Here is a 17,993-nt window from a genome sequence, read left to right as displayed (position 1 = left end):
ATTAACCTGAATACTGTATAAAACATGAGATTAACCTGAATACTGTAAACAACCTGAGATTAACCTGGATACTGTATAAATGCTCTCAACAAAGTTTCAACGAGAGCCCATTACATCATTCACTCACTCATTCACTAAATTTGCTGACGGTTCAGGAAGAATTGCATATTATGTCAGTTAGAGCAAAAGTATTGGTCCTTACCTGTACTAAGAACCCATGTTGCAGGGTGGGGGCTGACTTGCACTGAATAAAGGCTTGGGATGAGAACAGCAGCTCAATCAGCTGTTTAGTTGTGATGTGAGCCGGAGACTTGACAGCAGACACCGCCACCCTCTGAGGAGAGAAGAGAGGACGTGATGTCACATGGGATGGATAGAAACCAAAACATGATGAAAATAATGTGGACACTGAAGATGGCTAATTTGAATGAGCAAATACACAAACAAGTTACAACAATTTCAAGCATTTTAGTAACCATATATGGCATTAGCTCGGTTCTGCATTTATTTGTGTTTTGTTGCCACAGCAATCATAGGAGTACAGAAACCAGGCTAACATGGCATTAATGAGACCTGCACTCAGAAAAAAATATGCTATCTAGAACCTAAAAAGGTTCTTCAGCTGTCCCAATAGGAGAACCCTTAGAAGAACCCTTTTTGGTTCCAGAATGCTTTTAGTTCCAGGTAGAACCATTTTGGGTTCCATGTAGAACCCTTTCCACAGAGGAACTTAAAAGGGTTCCACATGGAACCAAAAAAAGTCCTACCTAGCTGATGATGAGGTCCTGGCCATAATAGGTAGGTAGTTGAGGATAGCTGATGATAGGTCCTGGCCATACCTTGCCATTAGTTGTGTACGTGAGGAGTTCTCCTCTGGTGTTCTTGATGGTGTAAGCCATTGTCCGATTCATAAGGCGATTCACTTTCAGCTCCGGTCCAATCATCTTCACCTTCAGAACATGCTCCTGGCCACTGGACCTGGGTCACACAGGGAAGGGAGCAGAGAATGTGATGACACTGAAAACGAAAGATCCATGAAACTACAAGCCTTTGGAGAAACAACCCTTAGACCTAACATTAACCACTCTTGTATATCTGAGGATTTGATAGGTTTGTGAAATTTGGTAATTCCTTCACCTTGCCTTCTAATAGGTTGGATGGAATTGATGTCATATTGCTTAAACCTATTCAGAATACACCACTGGGCTAATGATACAGAAGTGCACTGAGGCTGAGTGTGGACTGCAGCTGTGTACTTGGACATGGGCGAGAGGATGCTGAGTCCAGCCCTGAACCTCTTGATGGTTCCTCCAGGTTTGAACCAAGTGTGTCTGGTCTTCTGTTGGGCCGTGAGGGTTTCATTACTCAGGTACTTCCACTGCTGGGACACAAAGCTAGAGATGACCCTGAGAGAGAGAGAGAGAGGAGAAGGAGGAGGAGGAGGAGGAGGAAGAAGGAGAGGGAGAGAGAGAGAGAGAGAGAGAGAGAGAGAGAGAGAGAGAGAGAGAGAGAGAGGAGAAGGAGAAGGAGGAGGAGGAAGAAGGAGAGAGAGAGAGAGAGAGAGAGAGAGAGAGGAGAAGGAGGAGGAGGAAGAAGGAGAGAGAGAGAGAGAGAGAGAGAGAGGAGAAGGAGGAGGAGGAAGAAGGAGAGAGAGAGAGAGAGAGAGAGAGAGAGAGAGAGGAGAAGGTGGAGGAGGAAGAAGGAGAGAGAGAGAGAGAGAGAGGAGAAGGAGGAGGAGGAAGAAGGGGAGAGATGTCATCACTGACGTCCATTGCTTTGCTTTTTGTTCTGTCCACTCCATTGCCTCCACAGATGTATCTTTTCACATTCTTAGTAGTTTTAATATTAAAACCTATGTAGCAGAGTGTGATTTGAAATCACACTCCGGTGATGGGGGGGCATGTATAATGGGGGGAGGGGGTAGCCCTGCCTAAATGTACCAGCAATAGTCCTTCCAGACAGATATTATAGCATGTATAATGGGGGGAGGGGGGCTAGCCCTGCCTAAATGTACCAGCAATAGTCCTTCCAGACATATATTATAGCATGTATAATGGGGGGAGGGGGTAGCCCTGCCTAAATGTACCAGCAATAGTCCTTCCAGACAGATATTATAGCATGTATAATGGGGGGAGGGGGTAGCCCTGCCTAAATGTACCAGCAATAGTCCTTCCAGACAGATATTATAGCATGTATAATGGGGGGAGGGGGGCTAGCCCTGCCTAAATGTGCCAGCAATAGTCCTTCCAGACAGGTATTATAGCATGTATAATGGGGGGAGGGGGTAGCCCTGCCTAAATGTACCAGCAATAGTCCTTCCAGACAGGTATTATAGCATGTATAATGGGGGGAGGGGGTAGCCCTGCCTAAATGTACCAGCAATAGTCCTTCCAGACAGATATTATAGCATGTATAATGGGGGAGGGGGTAGCCTTGCCTAAATGTGCCAACAATATCCTTCCAGACAGATATTATAGCATGTATAATGGGGGAGGGGGTAGCCGTGCCAAAATGTGCCAACAATAGTCCTTCCAGACAGATATTATAGCATGTATAATGGGGGGAGGGGGTATTCCTGCCTAAATGTACCAACAATAGTCCTTCCAGACAGATATTATAGCATGTATAATGGGGGGAGGGGGTAGCCCTGCCTAAATGTACCAACAATAGTCCTTCCAGACAGATATTATAGCATGTATAATGGGGGAGGGGGTAGCCCTGCCTAAATGTACCAACAATAGTCCTTCCAGACAGATATTATAGCATGTATAATGGGGGAGGGGGTAGCCCTGCCTAAATGTGCCAACAATAGTCCTTCCAGACAGATATTATAGCATGTATAATGGGGGAGGGGGTATCCCTGCCTAAATGTACCAACAATAGTCCTTCCAGACAGATATTATAGCATGTATAATAGGGGGAGGGGGTAGCCCTGCCTAATTGTACCAACAATAGTCCTTCCAGACAGATATTATAGCATGTATAATAGCGTAGTTATAATGCTCTCCAGTGAATGGTTTGAGCATAAAATTACACTTCTACTGTGTTGGTGAGATATAGACTAAGCTAAATAAGGCTAATCTAAACTAGACTAGACTAATCTAGACTGGACTAATCTAAACTAGACTAATCTAGTCTAGACTAGACTAATCTAGACTAAACTAAACTAGACTAGACTAATCTAAACTAGTCTAGACTAAACTAGACTATTATAAACTAGACTAGACTAATCTAGACTAGACTAGACTAATCTAAACTAGACTAGACTACTATAGACTAGACTAGACTAATATAAACTAGACTAGACTAATCTAGTCTAGACTAAATTAGACTAGAATAATCTAATCTAGACTAGACTAATCTAGACTAGACTAAACTAGACAAGACTAATCTAAACAAGACTAGACTAATCTAAACTAGACTAGACTACTCTAGACTAGACTAATCTAAACTAGACTAGACTAATCTAGTCTAGACTAAATTAGACTAGACTAATCTAGTATAGACTAGATTAGACTAATCTAGACTAAAACTAAACTAAACTAATCTAGTCTAGACTAGACTAATCTAGACTAGACTAAACTAAACTAGACAAGACTAAACTAAACTAGACAAGACTAATCTAAACAAGACTAGACTAATCTAAACTAGACTAGACTAATCTAAACTAGACTAGACTAATCTAGACTAATCTAGTCTAGACTAAATTAGACTAGACTAATCTAGACTAGACTAAACTAGACTAATCTAGACTAGACTAATCTAGACTAGACTAGACTAAACTAGACTAGACTAGACTAGAATAGAACTCTAGGTCTATAGTCAGAGGGGGAGTCTTATGATGCTCACTTCTGCAGCTGTAGTCCCAGGCTGAATCCTTCTCTGTTAGAAGGTTGGAACACCTCTACAGAGGGTGCTGGTCCATTCAGGTATTGGGACAGTGAGAAGCGCAGCCGGACAATAATAGGCTCTGTTGGGATGATCTTCCAGGCCCTGGCTACTTCATCCTGGAGACAAGACAGGAAACTGTGTCAGAAACATGGAAAGATCCCCAGGGACATCCTAGACAACATGGGAAGATCCCCAGGGATATCGACATGGGAAGATCCCCAGGGACATCAACAAGGGAAGATCCCCAGGGACATCAACATGGGAAGATCCCCAGGGACATCAACATGGGAAGATCCCCAGGGACATCAACATGGGAAGATCCCCAGGGACATCCTAGACAACATGAGAAGATCCCCGGGGACATCAACAAGGGAAGATCCCCAGGGACATCAACATGGGAAGATCCCCAGGGACATCAACAACGGAAGATCCCCAGGGACATCAACAACGGAAGATCCCCAGGGACATCAACATGGGAAGATCCCCAGGGACATCAACATGGGAAGATCCCCAGGGACATCAACATGGGAAGATCCCCAGGGACATCAACAAGGGAAAATCCCCAGGGACATCAACATGGGAAGATCCCCAGGGACATCAACAAGGGAAGATCCCCAGGGACATCAACATGGGAAGATTCCCAGGGACGTCAACATGGGAAGATCCCCAGGGACATCAACAAGGGAAGATCCCCAGGGACATCGACATGGGAAGATCCCCAGGGACATCAACATGGGAAGATCCCCAGGGACATCGACATGGGAAGATCCCCAGGGACATCGACAAGGGAAGATCCCCAGGGACATCAACAAGGGAAAATCCCCAGGGACATCAACATGGGAAGATCCCCAGGGACATCAACATGGGAAGATCCCCAGGGACATCAACATGGGAAGATCCCCAGGGACATCAACATGGGAAGATCCCCAGGGACATCAACAAGGGAAAATCCCCAGGGACATCAACATGGGAAGATCCCCAGGGACATCAACATGGGAAGATCCCCAGGGACATCAACATGGGAAGATCCCCAGGGACATCAACATGGGAAGATCCCCAGGGACATCGACATGGGAAGATCCCCAGGGACATCAACATGGGAAGATCCCCAGGGACATCGACATGGGAAGATCCCCAGGGACATCAACATGGGAAGATCCCCAGGGACATCGACATGGGAAGATCCCCAGGGACATCGACATGGGAAGATCCCCAGGGACATCAACATGGGAAGATCCCCAGGGACATCAACATGGGAAGATCCCCAGGGACATCAACATGGGAAGATCCCCAGGGACATCAACATGGGAAGATCCCCAGGGACATCAACATGGGAAGATCCCCAGGGACATCAACATGGGAAGATCCCCAGGGACATCGACATGGGAAGATCCCCAGGGACATCAACATGGGAAGATCCCCAGGGACATCAACAACGGAAGATCCCCAGGGACATCGACATGGGAAGATCCCCAGGGACATCAACATGGGAAGATCCCCAGGGACATCGACATGGGAAGATCCCCAGGGACATCAACATGGGAAGATCCCCAGGGACATCAACATGGGAAGATCCCCAGGGACATCGACATGGGAAGATCCCCAGGGACATCAACATGGGAAGATCCCCAGGGACATCAACATGGGAAAATCCCCAGGGACATCGACATGGGAAGATCCCCAGGGACATCGACATGGGAAGATCCCCAGGGACATCAACATGGGAAGATCCCCAGGGACATCAACATGGGAAGATCCCCAGGGACATCAACATGGGAAGATCCCCAGGGACATCGACATGGGAAGATCCCCAGGGACATCGACATGGGAAGATCCCCAGGGACATCAACATGGGAAGATCCCCAGGGACATCAACAAGGGAAAATCCCCAGGGACATCAACATGGGAAGATCCCCAGGGACATCAACATGGGAAGATCCCCAGGGACATCAACATGGGAAGATCCCCAGGGACATCAACATGGGAAGATCCCCAGGGACATCAACATGGGAAGATCCCCAGGGACATCAACATGGGAAGATCCCCAGGGACATCAACATGGGAAGATCCCCAGGGACATCAACATGGGAAGATCCCCAGGGACATCAACATGGGAAGATCCCCAGGGACATCAACATGGGAAGATCCCCAGGGACATCAACAAGGGAAGATCCCCAGGGACATCAACATGGGAAGATCCCCAGGGACATCGACATGGGAAGATCCCCAGGGACATCAACATGGGAAGATCCCCAGGGACATCAACATGGGAAGATCCCCAGGGACATCAACATGGGAAGATCCCCAGGGACATCAACATGGGAAGATCCCCAGGGACATCGACATGGGAAGATCCCCAGGGACATCAACATGGGAAGATCCCCAGGGACATCGACATGGGAAGATCCCCAGGGACATCGACATGGGAAGATCCCCAGGGACATCAACATGGGAAGATCCCCAGGGACATCAACATGGGAAGATCCCCAGGGACATCAACATGGGAAGATCCCCAGGGACATCAACATGGGAAGATCCCCAGGGACATCAACATGGGAAGATCCCCAGGGACATCAACATGGGAAGATCCCCAGGGACATCAACATGGGAAGATCCCCAGGGACATCGACATGGGAAGATCCCCAGGGACATCAACATGGGAAGATCCCCAGGGACATCAACAACGGAAGATCCCCAGGGACATCGACATGGGAAGATCCCCAGGGACATCAACATGGGAAGATCCCCAGGGACATCGACATGGGAAGATCCCCAGGGACATCAACATGGGAAGATCCCCAGGGACATCAACATGGGAAGATCCCCAGGGACATCGACATGGGAAGATCCCCAGGGACATCAACATGGGAAGATCCCCAGGGACATCAACATGGGAAGATCCCCAGGGACATCAACATGGGAAGATCCCCAGGGACATCGACATGGGAAGATCCCCAGGGACATCAACATGGGAAGATCCCCAGGGACATCAACATGGGAAGATCCCCAGGGACATCAACATGGGAAGATCCCCAGGGACATCGACATGGGAAGATCCCCAGGGACATCGACATGGGAAGATCCCCAGGGACATCAACATGGGAAGATCCCCAGGGACATCAACAAGGGAAAATCCCCAGGGACATCAACATGGGAAGATCCCCAGGGACATCAACATGGGAAGATCCCCAGGGACATCAACATGGGAAGATCCCCAGGGACATCAACATGGGAAGATCCCCAGGGACATCAACATGGGAAGATCCCCAGGGACATCAACATGGGAAGATCCCCAGGGACATCAACATGGGAAGATCCCCAGGGACATCAACATGGGAAGATCCCCAGGGACATCAACATGGGAAGATCCCCAGGGACATCAACATGGGAAGATCCCCAGGGACATCAACAAGGGAAGATCCCCAGGGACATCAACATGGGAAGATCCCCAGGGACATCGACATGGGAAGATCCCCAGGGACATCAACATGGGAAGATCCCCAGGGACATCAACATGGGAAGATCCCCAGGGACATCAACATGGGAAGATCCCCAGGGACATCAACATGGGAAGATCCCCAGGGACATCAACATGGGAAGATCCCCAGGGACATCAACATGGGAAGATCCCCAGGGACATCAACATGGGAAGATCCCCAGGGACATCTATATATAGAACTTAAAATATATACTTGTATGTGATGCATATCATGATCATGGTGAGTAGTGTAGTCGACTCACATCCAGGAAGCTGACATTGATTAGCATATCAACGTCCACATCGTCAATAGACCCATGCTCTCTGGAGAGGAGGAAGAAGAAGACAGGAAGAAGGTCATGAGTCATTTACACTCTAGTCATTTACTCTCTAGTCATTTACACTCTAGTCATTTCCACTCTAGTCATTTAGCAGACGTTCTTATCCAGACATCTGTGTATTTTCGTACTCTTTCGTACTTTGCATACGTGTGAAACGATAACAAGCATTTCATTGAGAGCAGATTACTTCCCATTGTACCCCCCCCCCCCCCCCCCCCCCCCCCCCGTTAACTCAAACCACATCCTACTATCTCTGTCAGTAAGTGAAGCAATGCCAAGGTTTCTATGTAATTTGTCGTACCTGACGGAGACAGCCGTGTCAGCGTAGATGGCCTTCACCGAATCTATGTCCATGTCCAGCTGAGGATGTCTGTAGAGGTCAGTAGCACAGCCCTCCTACAGAGAGAGACAACAACACATGTACCTTAGAGACAAACCCTGTTAGTTAACTACCTTAAACAGTACTAGACAGAATAGCTTCAAAAAGAACACAGAGAGAGAGAGAGAGGGGGGGGGGGGGGGGGAGCGAGAGCGAGAGAGAGCCAGAGAGAGAGAGAGAGAGAGAGAGAGAGACAGAGAGAGAGAGAGAGAGAGAGACACACAGAGAGAGAGAGAGACAGAGAGAGAGAGAGAGAGAGAGAGAGAGAGAGGGGGGGGGGGGGAGCGAGAGTGAGAAAGAGAGCCAGAGAGAGAGAGGGGGGGGGGGGGGAGCGAGAGCGAGAGAGAGAGCCAGAGAGAGAGAGGGGGGGGAGAGCGAGAGCGAGAGAGAGAGCCAGAGAGAGAGAGAGAGAGGGGGGGGGAGAGCGAGAGAGAGAGCCAGAGAGAGAGAGAGAGAGAGAGAGAGAGGGGGGGGGGGGAGCGAGAGAGGGAGCCAGAGAGAGAGAGAGAGAGAGGGGGGGGGAGAGCGAGAGCGAGAGAGAGAGCCAGAGAGAGAGAGAGAGAGAGAGAAAATAACCAGTTAACACCACTGCATTGACACACAACCACACCTAACGAACAAAACCAGATGGCCATGACAGAGAGTAAAATAGAATATTACACTGAACACAATACCTTCAAATACAACAGGAAGTACAACAGAGAATACAACAGAGAATACAACAGGGAGTACAACAGGGAGTACACCAGGGAGCACAACATACAACAGAGAGTACAACAGAGAGTACAACAGGAAGTACAACAGAGAGTACAACAGGGAGTACAACAGAGAATACAACAGGGAGTACACCAGGGAGCACAACATACAACAGAGAGTACAACAGGGAGTACAACATACAACAGAGAGTACAACAGAGAGTACAACAGGAAGTACAACAGAGAATACAACAGTGAGTACAACAGAGAATACAACAGGGAGTACAACATAGAATACAACAGGGAGTACAACATACAACAGAGAGTATAACAGAGAGTACAACAGAGAGTACAACAGGAAGTACAACAGAGAATACAACAGGGAGTACAACAGAGAATACAACAGGGAGTACAACAGAGAATACAACAGGGAGTACAACATACAACAGAGAGTATAACAGAGAGTACAACAGAGAGTACAACAGGAAGTACAACAGAGAATACAACAGGAAGTACAACATAGAATACAACAGGGAGTACAACATACAACAGAGAGTATAACAGAGAGTACAACAGAGAGTACAACAGGAAGTACAACAGAGAATACAACAGGGAGTACAACAGAGAATACAACAGGAAGTACAACAGAGAATACAACAGGAAGTACAACAGAGAGTACAACAGGAAGTACAACAGAGAATACAACAGGGAGTACAACATACAACAGAGAGTATAACAGAGAGTACAACAGAGAGTACAACAGGAAGTACAACAGAGAATACAACAGGAAGTACAACAGAGAATACAACAGGAAGTACAACAGAGAATACAACAGGAAGTACAACAGAGAGTACAACAGGAAGTACAACAGAGAATACAACAGGAAGTACAACAGAGAATACAACAGGGAGTACACAAAATGCCACTAATGCGTTACAGTCCATTGGAAGTTCTGATCAGATGTTTCACAGGGTCAGTGCCTCCTAACAAACCTACAAAACAACGAAGCAGGCTACTAGTGTTTCCGTTACTAACGCTGATTTTGTACGTATGTCGAAGAAGATTTAGCTTGTAAGGATTCTGATATGTGGTTATTTTTGCTACTTTAGCTGAATGGACTGATCGTGAGTGGCCTGCTAAATTACTAAAAATATGCATGTACTCTGAGGAGAGCTCAGGGGCTGTACTGTAGGATCAGCTGGCTAACATAGTCAATGTGGCTGTACTGTAGGATCAGCTGGCTAACAGAGTCAAGGGGCTGTACTGTAGGATCAGCTGGCTAACAGAGTCAAGGGGCTGTACTGTAGGATCAGCTGGCTAACAGAGTCAAGGGGCTGTACTGTAGGATCAGCTGGCTAACAGAGTCAAGGGGCTGTACTGTAGGATCAGCTGGCTAACAGAGTCAAGGGGCTGTACTGTAGGATCAACTGGCTAACAGAGTCAAGGGGCTGTACTGTAGGATCAGCTGGCTAACAGAGTCAAGGGGCTATATGTTAGCCTTGCTCTCCGTGAATCATTCCTAATCTCCACACAGTGAGAGTCACAACACAGATGGAATCATTCCTAATCTCCACACACTGAGAGTCACAACACATAGATAGAATCATTCCTAATCTCCACACACTGAGAGTCACAACACATAGATAGAATCATTCCTAATCTCCACACACTGAGAGTCACAACACATAGATAGAATCATTCCTTATCTCCACACAGTGAGAGTCACAACACATAGATAGAATCATTCAGAGCCAAAGACGTACAAGCAAAGTTGCTTTGGGTCTCTGCTACATACTGTATAGCCCAATGGTGCTTGTGTTAGGACTTGTTTTGAAAGAGGACCTCTGTTGTATACAAACCAGAATACAGTGCTGTGAAAAGGGATTTGCCTCCTTTCTAATCTTCTCTACTTGACATATTTCTGATACTGAATGTTATCAGATCTTCAACCAAAACCTAATATTATATAAAGGGAGCCAGAGTGAACAAATAACACAACAATTACATACTTATTTCATTCATTTCATGAAGCTATACAATACCCAATTCTCCCTGTGTGAAAAAAGTAATTGCCCCTTTACACTCAATAACTGGCTGTGTCATCTTTACACTACCACCCCCATGCTTGACCATTGGTATGAGGCGGCAGGTGCCGTTAGGGTCAGCAGGTAGCCTAGTGATTAGAGCGTTGGACTAGTAACCGGAAGGTTGCAAGATCAAATCCCCGAGCTGACAAGGTCAAAATTTATCATTCTCCCCCTGAACAAGGCAGTTAACCCACTGCTCCTAGGTCATCATTGAAAATACGAATTTGTTCTTAACTGACTTGCCTAGTTCAATAAAGGTTCAATTTAAAAAAAGATACAAAATGAGGATCTTACTGTGGAATGCAGTGTTTGGTTTTCACCAGGCATAATGGGACCCATGTTGTCCATAACGTTATACTTTTGACTCATCTCTCCATAGAACATTCTTCCAAGAGTCTTGATGATCATCCAGGTGCTTTTTGAAAAACAGGAGTCAACTTTAAGGACGAGACGGGTCCCATTATGTCTGGCGAAAACCAGTTACTGAGCGTAAGGGGGCATTATAACGTTCTCACACAGGGGAATTGGGTGTTGCATAACTTTGTTAATTACATTTGATTTCTTTTACTAAGTATACATGCTTTTTGTGAACTCAGGTTCCCTTTATCTAATATTAGGTTTCGGCTGAAGATCTGACAACATTTAGTATCAGAAATATACAAAAATAGAGAAAATCTGAAAGGGGACAAATACTTTTTCACGGCTCTACATCAACCCATATAGCTCCTTTGAGAGCTACTGTACATCAACCCATATAGCACCATTGAGAGCTACTGTACATCAACCCATATAGCTCCTTTGAGAGCTACTGTACATCAACCCATATAGCACCATTGAGAGCTACGGTACATCAACCCATATAGCTCCTTGTGAGAGCTACTGTACATCAACCCATATAGCACCATTGAGAGTTACTGTACATCAACCCATATAGCACCATTGAGAGCTACTGTACATCAACCCATATAGCTCCATTGAGAGCTACGGTACATCAACCCATATAGCACCATTGTGAGCTACTGTACATCAACCCATATAGCACCATTGAGAGCTACTGTACATCAACCCATATAGCACCATTGAGAGCTACTGTACATCAACCCATATAGCACCATTGAGAGCTACTGTACATCAACCCATATAGCACCATTGAGAGCTACTGTACATCAACCCATATAGCACCATTGAGAGCTACTGTACATCAACCCATATAGCACCATTGTGAGCTACTGTGTGAACATTTTTACATGGATTTCACATAAGAACTCCTCCAACTCCTCGGTCCAACTCTCCACTTCATCCGATTGGTTGTCCGTCCAGTCACACTCTTCTGATTGGTTGTCAGTACAGTGGCACTCATCGGATTGGTTGTTGGTCCAGCGCTGACACTCAATGTCCTGTTGTTGGTCAAAAATGGAAGGACGCTTTGAGTCATACAGGTTAACTGTACTGTAGTCATACAGGTTAACTGTACTGTAGTCATAAAGGTTAACTGTACTGTAGTCATACAGGTTAACTGTACTGTAGCCAGATAGGTTAACTGTACTGTAGTCATACAGGTTAATACAGGTTAACTGTACTGTAGTCATACAGGTTAATACAGGTTAACTGTACTGTAGTTATACAGGTTAACTGTACTGTAGTCATACAGGTTAATACAGGTTAACTGTACTGTAGTCATATAGGTTAATACAGGTTAACTGTACTGTAGTTATACAGGTTAACTGTACTGTAGTCATACAGGTTACCTGTAATGTAGTCATACAGGTTAATACAGGTTAACTGTACTGTAGTCATACAGGTTAATACAGGTTAACTGTATTGTAGTCATACAGGTTAATACAGGTTAACTGTACTGTAGTTATACAGGTTAACTGTACTGTAGTCATACAGGTTAACTGTACTGTAGTTATACAGGTTAATACAGGTTAACTGTACTGTAGTTATACAGGTTAACTGTACTGTAGTCATACAGGTTAATACAGGTTAACTGTACTGTAGTCATACAGGTTAATACAGGTTAACTGTACTGTAGTCATACAGGTTAACTGTACTGTAGTCATACAGGTTAACTGTACTGTAGACTACAGATGGAAAGAGGGAGGAGGCATGAGAAAGTAACAGACAGAGGGAGGAGGCTGTACATGACATATTTACACAATAGAAACATGGACTCGCCATCTGGTCAGTTCTTGGCTCCTCTTCAACGACAGTCTTTACTCTCCAGTCCAGTAGTGATCGATGATGTAAACCAGCAGGTTGTTGTGGTAGTCAACACATATGATCTTAAACACTTTACCTGTCCCCATGGTGATCGCATCTGCAACAATAAATGAGTGTACATTAGTACTTATATATACACTGAGTGTATATTAGTTCTCTCAGTACTTATATATACACTGAGTGTACATTACTTCTCTCAGTACTTATATATACACTGAGTGTACATTAGTTCTCTCAGTACTTCTATATACACTGAGTGTACATTAGTTCCCTCAGTACTTATATATACACTGAGTGTACATTAGTCCCCTCAGTACTTATATATACACTGAGTGTACATTAGTTCCCTCAGTACTTATATATACACTGAGTGTACATTAGTTCCCTCAGTACTTATATATACACTGAGTGTACATTAGTTCCCTCAGTACTTATATATACACTGAGTGTACAAAACATTAAGAACACCAGCTCTTTCCATGACCAGGTGAATCCAGGTGAAAGCTATGATCCCTTATTGATGTCACTTGTTAAATCCACTTCAATCAGTGTAGATGAAGGAGGAGGAGACAGGTTAACTTTTTACTGCAGTGAGCTAAATCAGGATCACACAGTGTGTTTCCTGGTAGTCTTTAACAAATCTATTTTGAAACAAAAGGAAACACCTCACACACACATGGATATGGGCTTAAAGAAGAGAACACACCTGGACCAAGTCAGATATAGAGAAATGTATTACATCTCAATATTACACTTTATATACATCACAGAAGACACCTGGACCAAGTCAGATATAGAGAAATGTATTACATCCCAATATTACACTTTATATACATCACAGAAGACACCTGGACCAAGTCAGATATAGAGAAATGTGTTACATTTTGAGTTTGCATCCCAATATTACACTTTATATACATCACAGAAGACTGAATATAACAAAACTGTTTTGACATAGAAACACTGGATTTTCTATGTCATTTTAAAAATATTAATTATGAAATTATGACAAATATTAATAACATTCCACCCATGAGGCCACTAGGTCATTTGATTGCAAGAAAGGGCAGGAGAAGGATTTTTAAGCCTTGAGACATGGTATGCCATCCAGAGGGTGAATGGGCATGACAAACTATTTAATTGCCATTGAACGAGACCTGGACAGCTGATGAAACTGAGGAGTATTTCTGTATGTAATAAAGCCCTTTTGTGGGGAAAATCTAATTCTGATTGTGGGTGGGCCTTTGCCCTCCCAGGCCCAGCCCAGTCATGTGACATCTATAGATTAGGGCATAATGAATTTGGACTGATTTTCCTTTTTGTTCAGTATACAATATTTTGTTTGTTTTTCAAAATAAATATATTTTATTGCAGTTTAGATGGTGCAAGGATTCTCTACACTTGCTTGTTTTGTCACGTACATAGTGACATTTGGCAAACTATTAGAATTAGAATATTAGAATACTATTAGAATTAGAATATTAGAATACTATTAGAATTTTGGCAACCATGAATTTGCAGAGCGATTTCTGCATTTTGACGATTTCCCTCCGTGTACCCTAGGTGACTTCTAGGAAGATTTTAACCCACTAAACCCCCAAAAACATTTCCTGAAGTTTCACCATCATTGTAAAGCCCTGGTTATTTTGTATCTTAGATAAAGTCATTTATGTAGATTATTATGTATTTTAATGTGATTGGTGATTCAACCCTGTTACGTGAACTGAACTCTTATTTTAATACTGTAAAACTTGATATATATATATATATATATATATATATATATATATATATATATATATATATATATATATATATCTGTGTTCAATATTTCTTTCAAAAGAAACATTGAACATCTAATAGTCAATTCTGGTGTTTTGTGGGTAAAAACTGGGCGGGCTGAGCATAACACATCAACAATTTTACCCTGTTAGACAGGCTAGAAATGTATTAACAATGTCATTCATTTTGTTGTTGTGAATCTTGCATTCAATTTGCCCCTCCCTGCTGCACACAACAAGCGTCCATTCCCCCTGTGGGGATGCATGGCTGATTTAACTAGTAATTACCAGTTGGGAGGGGGGGGGGGGCATATGGAGAATTTCCACTTCCCACTTGGTTACGAATGCACCAATACCACTGGTAACCGTCCACTGTTGGGCTGTATACTATCACTCATTGGAAGTAGAGGTCGTAGACCTACACTTTTGAAAAAACATGGAGCGTAACCATTTTTTTTAGTTTAAATCGATACAAACTCAAATAAGACAATTATAAAAACAGCACTATTTTTCATTATTAAATTAAGCTGAAATGAGGCACTTACTATCGTCTTTTTAACCTCTTGAGATGGAAAACTTGCTTTTTTAATGAAGTTTTTGATTTGTTAAAAAAGTTTGAAATATCCAATAAATGTCGTTCCACTTCATGATTGTGTCCCACTTGTTGTTGATTCTTCACAAAAAAATACAGTTTTATATCTTTATGTTTGAATTCTGAAATGTGGCAAAAGGTCGCAAAGTTCAAGGGGGCTGAATACTTTCGCAAGGCACTGTATACCACGGCCAAAGTTTTGGCTTTGTGGCCCCCCAAAAAAAAATTCTCACCTGATCAATACCTAAAGAGTAATTTAAGAAGCCGAATTAGGAAGCACTTTGGCCATCCTGTAGACTAGATGTTATAGCCATGCCTTTCTGGAATACTGTCGGGCATTACCTGCATTTCTGGAATACTGTCGGGCATTATCTGCCTTTCTGGAATACTGTCGGGCATTACCTGCATTTCTGGAATACTGTCGGGCATTATCTGCCTTTCTGGAATACTGTCGGGCATTACCTGCATTTCTGGAATACTGTCGGGCATTATCTGCCTTTCTGGAATACTGTCGGGGATTATCTGCATTTCAGCAAAGATGGAAATGTATCTACATGCATTTGAAATACATTTTACGCAATGTTTTTTTGCCCCGTACGGGATACCTAGGCTTAGTTCAACAAGTTGATTCTGATTCTTAGTCCACCTGGCTTAGTTCAACAAGTTGATTCTGATTCTTAGTTCACCTAGGCTTAGTTCAACAAGTTGATTCTGATTCTTAGTTCACCTGGCTTAGTTCAACAAGTTGATTCTGATTCTTAGTCCACCTGGCTTAGTTCAACAAGTTGATTCTGATTCTTAGTTGGCTTAGTTCAACAAGTTGATTCTGATTCTTAGTTCACCTGGCTTAGTTCAACAAGTTGATTCTGATTCTTAGTTCACCTGGCTTAGTTCAACAAGTTCAACAGGTTGATTCTGATTAAGTTCAACAAGTTGATTCTGATTCTTAGTTCACCTGGCTTAGTTTTAACAAGTTGATTCATTCTTAGTTCACCTGGCTTAGTTCAACAAGTTGATTCTGATTCTTAGTCCACCTGGCTTAGTTCAACAAGTTGATTCTGATTCTTAGTTCACCTGGCTTAGTTCAACAAGTTGATTCTGATTCTTAGTTCACCTGGCTTAGTTCAACAAGTTCAACAGGTTGATTCTGATTATTAGTCCACCTGGCTTAGTTCAACAAGTTGATTCTGATTCTTAGTTCACCTAGGCTTAGATCAACAAGTTTAACAAGTTGATTCTGATTCTTAGTTCACCTGTTGATTCTGCTAAGGGCTCTAATGTACTTCTCATATGTACAAACAGAAGGATGTGATCAAGAAATACCAGGATTTAGCCTTTCGAGTGGCGCAGCGGTCAAAGGCGTTATTATAGACATGGGTTTATATCCTGGGCTGTGCCACAACCGACCGTGGCCTGGAGTCCCATAGGATGATGCACAATTGGGCCAGCGCCGTCCGGGTTAGGGGAGGATTTGGCCCAGCGTCGTCCGGATTAGGGGAGGGTTTGGCCCAGCGTCGTCCGGGTTAGGGGAGGATTTGGCCCAGCGTCGTCCGGGTTAGGGGAGGATTTGGCCTGGGAGGCTTTACTTGGCTCATCACAATCTAGCGAATCCTTGTGGAGGTCCAGGTGCCTGCAGGCTGACCTCGATCGCCAGTTGAACGGTGTTTCCTCCGACACATTGGTGCGGCTGGATTTGGTGTTAAGCTGGCGGGTGTTAAGGAGCGAGGTCAGGCGGGTCATGTTTCTGGAGGACACATGACTCCACCTTTGTCTCTCCCGAGCCCGTTGGGGAGTTGCAGCGATGAGATAAGATTGAAATTGGGGAGAAAAAGGAGGGGTAAAATACCCCAAAATAAAAAATTAAAGACATGCCAGGATGTACTATAAAAGACAAGATAAACAGTCCACTGTCACTGTGGTGCATTTAAGGAATTATAGATTTTTATACAACGGGTTACCAAAATATTCAAATAAGGATGAATTTATTCACTGGTTTTAACCAATCAGCATGCAGGATTAGACCCACCCGTTGTATAAATAACAATAATTCCATTCTTACCTTTTCGAGAACAGGAGAACCCGCAGTGTCCAATGGGTTAATTTATAAAAAGTCGCTGGAATTCCAATGTAAAAAAAATAAAAAAAATAAAAACAGAAATAGGAAAAAAAGGACAAAAAGAAAAGGCAAAGAAAAGTAATATGAACAGGATCCAATCAAAAGGAGTAACCCTTAACACATTTGTAAAGGCATCTGTTCCATTGTTCATAGGAAGCAGGTTCCAGTCCGTATGGAGCGACTGTCGGCGTGCAGTAATCCAGGTAATCCACACTAAACTGTATCTGTGACTCCCAATGGTAATGCGAAAGGTCTGTGGGTGTCTGTCTGTCTGCTTGCTTGCCTGCCTGCCCTGCCTGCCTGTCTGCTCGTCTGTCTGTCTGCCTGCCTTCCTGCCTGCCCTTTCTTTCTGATTGTCCTTCTGTCTGTCTGCCCTTTCTGTCTGTCTGTCTGTCTGTCTGTCTGTCTGT

The 17,993-nt window shown here is 44.1% G+C and overlaps 1 protein-coding gene across 1 annotated transcript in view; it reads right to left on the bottom strand.

Moving 5' to 3' along the window:
* The window catches only part of LOC139406368 (protein mono-ADP-ribosyltransferase PARP6-like), a 25,164-nt gene extending 7,383 nt beyond the window's left edge, over positions 1-17,781 (bottom strand). Inside the window, exons 1-9 of the mRNA XM_071148894.1 lie at positions 17,527-17,781; positions 13,050-13,191; positions 12,119-12,268; positions 8,012-8,106; positions 7,633-7,693; positions 3,850-4,007; positions 1,257-1,406; positions 840-978; positions 203-334 (exon numbers count right to left, since the gene is read on the bottom strand). Of these exons, the coding sequence (XP_071004995.1) occupies positions 203-334; positions 840-978; positions 1,257-1,406; positions 3,850-4,007; positions 7,633-7,693; positions 8,012-8,106; positions 12,119-12,268; positions 13,050-13,052 (888 nt within the window). The 5' untranslated portion in view covers positions 13,053-13,191; positions 17,527-17,781. The remainder of the gene's footprint in view (positions 1-202; positions 335-839; positions 979-1,256; positions 1,407-3,849; positions 4,008-7,632; positions 7,694-8,011; positions 8,107-12,118; positions 12,269-13,049; positions 13,192-17,526) is intronic.
* Between the last annotated feature and the right edge of the window lie 212 nt (positions 17,782-17,993).

The sequence above is a fragment of the Oncorhynchus clarkii genome, chromosome 4 (assembly GCF_045791955.1).
Source record: "Oncorhynchus clarkii lewisi isolate Uvic-CL-2024 chromosome 4, UVic_Ocla_1.0, whole genome shotgun sequence".
Taxonomy (NCBI): Eukaryota; Metazoa; Chordata; class Actinopteri; order Salmoniformes; family Salmonidae; genus Oncorhynchus; species Oncorhynchus clarkii.
This window is presented reverse-complemented; position numbering and strand designations above follow the sequence as displayed.